Source organism: Photinus pyralis, unplaced genomic scaffold (assembly GCF_008802855.1).
Source record: "Photinus pyralis isolate 1611_PpyrPB1 unplaced genomic scaffold, Ppyr1.3 Ppyr1.4_LG3b, whole genome shotgun sequence".
Classification (NCBI taxonomy): Eukaryota; Metazoa; Arthropoda; class Insecta; order Coleoptera; family Lampyridae; genus Photinus; species Photinus pyralis.
In genome coordinates, this window is record NW_022170510.1 from 5,436,384 (window position 1) to 5,442,221 (window position 5,838).

Here is a 5,838-nt window from a genome sequence, read left to right on the forward strand (position 1 = left end):
CTACCAGTATAACAACTTAATTATTAGCGCATTTTTGAAAAAAAAAAGTTGGGCCCCCAAAATTTGTTTTTTCAATATCTTTTTTAGATAAATGTGCAAACGAAAAATCGCAGTGAGCTTAAATGTGCAATCAATGTGCAAACGAAGGAAGTATATTTTGATGTTTCATTATTTTAATGTTGGGGGGGATAATTTCACGCGGGTGAAGTCTTCTCGGCGCGAATCTCTCCTTGCATGCTTCGAGGATGTTCCCAATCCGTAATTCCTCACATTTTGTGGACCTTAATAATTACTGAAATAATCCAAGATGCATTGCTATCTAAGTTACCCACTAAAACCCTAACTTCCCCTATGCAGTAATAGCTTCAGGGCACCGCTTGTGCATTCTTCGCTGCTTTAGTTCCTGTTTCTTTCCCTTTCCCGTCCTTCGAACTCTCTGGTCCTCAGCACTTAAGTGAGGAAAGCGTGAATACTGGTCCAGGGGGTTTTATTCTCCGTCCTGCCCGTGTCGCGCGGTGGTGTCGAAGCTCAACTGCGGTGCTGAGGGTCCCTGGTTCGAATCCGAGTGTTACAGGTCCATTTTTTACTTATTTGTGCATTATTTATTTTGATTTTTAGGTTAGGAATTTGTTTATTTGTTTTGAATTTCATCTCATAGGCGTGCTGATTTTCTTAAATCTCTTCTTTGGATTTCTTCCCTTCTTTCGGTTCTGGCCCTCTTCTTACAATTTTATCTTCCTTTCACGCACTAAACGCCTCTTAATAGTAATAATAATAATAATATCTTCTTTTTTTATAGCCCCTAATATCCAAAAATTTTGGGATTACTACCCTATTAAAGTTCACCCTACGTAATAATTCGTCCTTATAAACCCTATTATGGAAATTCAGAGTAGAGGGGAGCCACACTTGTATTTGTAATTTGCTTCTACAACCAATATATATTTTACCTCTTGCTCACCGGATTTCAGCCCTTTTGATCCGGGCGTTAATTTTCTACCACCAATGTATTTAAGCACACAAAATATTATATTGTCTCTACGTTTAAGGCCCACACCAACCTGTAAGTAGCCTGTTCGTACTAGTGTTACGTTGTAATTTGGGTCTTTGTTTTAGGGCCTTTTATTTTTAGTTCTTATTTGTTATACCTGTTATATGTACCTACTGCTACGAAATCTTCTATCTTCCGTCTTCAATCGTCCGTGTTCAGTCTTTTCTTTTCCATTTGATCCCTTCTACTCTCATCACTATCCTTATTTTCCCCGTATTTAGCCACTGGTATACAACCTCAAAGAATCTGCCGAACACCGCTGGACAACCTCAGCACCCAGGAACAAAAGCTAAGCAACTTCCAATTTACCTTGCTGCCCGATAAGTTTATTTAAAAGCCCCCCCCCCTTCCAAAAAAAGTAAGTAAACTAGGGTAAACAAAAAAATTACTTCTAACTTAAAATGGTTCGTAACTGGTAACAGGCAAAATTAAAAATTTACTACAAAACAATGAAACTTCTACTTCTACAATGGGATCATAAGTTGGTTTTTAATCTTTGGGATTCCAGACTCCAGTTAGTTTTTACGCCAACGTATTCACCTACGTTAAATTGTACATCACGTCTTCGCAAATTATAGTTATGACGGGTACGCTCGGTATTCTTAGCTAACTGTTTTTGAACATCTTTATACACTTTAGCAAAAATGGCAGCTCGAGAAGTTGGATCGTTATTTGGATTATCGGAAGATAGATGGTTCGGGACAGTATGGTAATTGCCATTGAGGATAATTTCACGGCCAAAATTAATATAATAAAGTGTCAGCTTGGTGGATTCGCTAACTGAAGTACACATGGCACATTCCAATTTCTGTAAAAGGGGCTTCGAGTTCCGGTGGTTACCTTCCACGTATGACGCGATCATAGTCTTGAGACCCCCACGTTGGGCGCCAAAAACTAATGTGGCGAAGAAAATTTGGAAGAAAAGAAATAATCCAGCATTACGGCTTCAGCTGATCTCGGTGGTTCGACGATACTGAAAAAAAACTCCTCAGAGAATTTAGGCGCCACTAATTTTCGGCAAATCCAACCGTGCAGGCAAATCTAGAAACCCACTCCTGGTGATCTGGAAATGCAAGACGAATAACGAGGAGAAAATAGAGAAAAGTAGCGAAATAGGTATTTATTCGGGAGAATCAAGGTTCGACGATGTTATAGGGGGAATGATGGTGAATGAGAACGGCAGTGGAACGATAACAGGGAATTGACGCAATAAAAGAACGGTACGAGATCTCGTCTCACAGTAAGACACAAAAACTTGACTCAAAATTAATTAAACGGATGTAAGCCCTTTTCGTTCGGGTATGGATATTTTTTAATGTATAGTGGGTTGGGTTGGTACATAGGTTGGTAGAACAAGATAGGTGGTTTGGCAATAATGGTTCACACATGTGGCCTCTAAGTCTTTAGGTAATAAATCTACCTTTCATGAAAAGTTTTGGGAAGATTATGTTTCGGAAGGCCATTAATAAACATCAAAAGAAAACGGCCTTTAGGTGCACCCTGTGGAACCCCAAAGAAGGTAGAAAACAAATGCTTTAGATTCGTGGCTATTATATCTTATATAGAAACTGTAGTCGGTTTAAAAAATACGATTTTAAAAGGTGCAGCATAGCCCCAATAAAACCGTATTCAGACATTTCTTGTATTCAATGAAATGGTGAATTTGATCAAATGCATTTTGGAAGTCAATGTAGAAAAAATGAATTTGTTTATCCCAAACATTGTGCAAAACATGCCAGGTTAGTTTTGATACGAAACCATGTTGGTGATCGAGCAACAGCCTATCGTATAAAATGTTTCCCAACGCTTTGGAAAAATTACACATCATAGATATAGGTCTGTAATTTGGTTAACTGGGAGGATATCCCAGATTTTAATATGGAGCACACCTTGGCAGTTTTCCAACCTTTGGGATTGTCGCTATACACTTTAGGAAAGGTAGAAATTGTGCTAAAATTTTACCACAATCCTTAACTGTAGATAGAAGAATGTTTTTATAGTTGGTTTATAGACCGCAAATCAGCTCATGGGAATTTTTTTCTCCCGTTGCATTAAAATACACATAGACATCAGTATTCATATACGAGTGGAAATAATTATCGCTATTCATAAACGTTATCTAGGAAACGTTTTTTTGATCATTGTAACAGATGATAACATTAAATTTGAACCTCTGTATCAATGTTATTATTAGTTTGTAGTGAGATTCTGCGTTATAAACAAATTCCATTTCAGTCAAATTAGTGCATGAACTGTGGAGGCAGTGGTGCAAAATCTTACACTTTAAATCTATCTCTAAACATTAATTTTCAGTTCCACTATCTAAAATGAAAAACAACTGGATGACAATCTTATTTCTGGTGTCTGTGAATAGTATACCGAGCGGGAAATGTTCGTGCAAATTTCAAGAATCAAATGGAGAAGAAGTCACCTGTTCCAAAATGTCGTCCATCGATGATATCAATAGGCAACTGTACGATATGAGTGGTGACCAATTTAGGTCATTGAAATTAAGCGGGAGTAGTATCCACAACTTGGTCTTATCAAAATTATCCGTTCTGCCTCAATTACATCAGCTTTCGACAAAATTTTCAAGCATACATAAACTATCGTTTCAAACAATGAAAGGTATTGTAGTTCCGATGCGAGAGTTAGATTTATCATCCAGCAACTTGAAGGAGATTTATTCCTACACGTTTAAAAATTTTCGGGATCTGCGCACCTTGAATATAGGTAACAACGAACTTTCGGATTTCAATGCACATATTTTCAGCGGATTGAATGGCCTAAAGAAGCTCTCTTTATACAGGAATAAGATAAAGAGTATACCTCCTAATTTGTTTGAAGATTTGGTATCGCTCGAAACGCTCGACGTGGATAGCAATCTTATTCAAACTCTGGATCAAGTTAGTTTTACGAGTTTGAAAAGTCTAAAACATCTCAATCTCTCTAATAACGAGCTAAAAGAAGTGCCGAGTGATATTTTTCATCGACTCCCTCAAATTGTGGAATTACGGCTCGAGCACAACGGCATCTCTAATATTAACGAAACTGCCTTTGATTCGCTGATATCCTTAAAGTATTTGTATTTGTCGCAGAATTCTTTGAAGCATCTCCATTGCGACGCGATAACAGAAATTGGGACTCTCGAGAAATTATATTTGAAAGGTAGCGGAATTGAGGGACATTCCAATACCTGCTTTAATGGATCAAACAACTTAAACGAATTAGACGTATCATCAAATCGTATTCGCGAGTTGCCTTCTTTACCTCGAAATTTAAAAGTTTTAATTATATTTGGTAATAATATTCGTCACTTGTACCCAGGAGCGTTTTCCAAATCGAGCCAGCTAAGAAAAATCTATTTGGCGAACAATGAACTACGTGAAATTGAATTTAGAGCTTTTGACGATTTGCCCAACTTGGAAGAGCTTTACCTCCACGGAAATAAATTGCGACACTGCGAAAGCGGAATTTTTCGACGGCTCCAACGTTTAAAAATTTTAAATCTCTCATTTAACAAACTGGAACGGATCGCTTACGAATTGTTTCATTTAGCTCAGCTTGAGGATCTTAATTTATCGAATAATCAATTGAAAAACATAACTAACAACGCATTTTCCAATCTACCCAGCCTAAAGCGACTACATTTATCACATAACGAAATTGGAGATTTACCCAATGGAATGTTCACCAATTTAAAGTTTACGAATGAGTTGAGGTTAGATTATAATAACATTCGTTATTTACAGAATTCCTGCTTCGAAGGTTTAGAACGTTTAATGATACTCAATTTAAGTTATAATGACATTATAAGTATTCACCACAAGGCGTTTAACGGGTTAGTCTCAGTTCACTACATCAATTTATCTTATAATGAATTACAGTACGTAGATGGAGAGCTATTTGAAAGTTTGCCAAATTTAAGTGTTGTGAATTTAGACGGTAATTTACTGCACGATTTATCTCTCGAAGTATTTAAAAACGTTCCCTCGTTAACTGCAATTGCAATTGATGGCAATGAAATTGATGAAGCAGTTGTTGAACAGTTCTATGCTCGTTACAAGAATTATCACCTTCCTTCAATACACAACTACAGTTGGTGAAATTACCACACATCAAATGAATATCGTTGGAAGCTATTTCTAAGAAATAAGTTCCCTAATTTAAAAATATAAAGATGAAACAATCCTTGTCATTTATTTATTTTTATTTTTTTATTTATTATTTAATCCAACAGCAATAATGCCTATTATACGAATTATCAAAGTAAAAATACACATAATATAAAGTATATACATTTTGGTACCAAATATAGATATTTTAATAAATTAATGTCGATACAATTGAATTTGACATAATTATAAATATTAATATTTAGTTATACAAAATGTCAGCAACTACATAATTAATAAAGATTAAACATAACCAAGTTTTATATTGGAGAAAACGTGAAAATAAATCATATCAATAATTGTAAAACTTAATCGTTAATTGTTTTACAATATTACAGCAACTAATTAATTAATAAGGAGTCTAGAATTAGGCCTAGGTACAAGAAAAGTAAGCTTAGAGGTGGTAGTAATATCGTCAATCATATTATTTAAAAGTTTATATAAGTACTCAAGAATTTGAGTCGATTGCCTATTACTAATACTTAAGTGATCAAAATCGTTCAGTAATGACTTATAAGTATATCCGATTTCAGGGTAGGATCCATGTTTACGAAAGTACAACTATCTAAGGAAACGTTTTTGTACCTTTTCAATAATGTTTTTCTGTTGCAT

General features: G+C 35.6%; 1 protein-coding gene across 1 annotated transcript; it reads left to right on the forward strand.

Moving 5' to 3' along the window:
* The first annotated feature begins 3,252 nt into the window (after positions 1 to 3,252).
* On the forward strand, positions 3,253 to 5,354 carry LOC116167328 (insulin-like growth factor-binding protein complex acid labile subunit). Its single transcript, XM_031482668.1, has 2 exons — positions 3,253 to 3,317; positions 3,365 to 5,354. The coding sequence occupies exons 1-2, from the start codon at positions 3,299 to 3,301 to the stop codon at positions 5,155 to 5,157; spliced, it is 1,812 nt and encodes a 603-aa protein (XP_031338528.1). The 5' UTR covers positions 3,253 to 3,298; the 3' UTR covers positions 5,158 to 5,354.
* Positions 5,355 to 5,838: the final 484 nt, after the last annotated feature.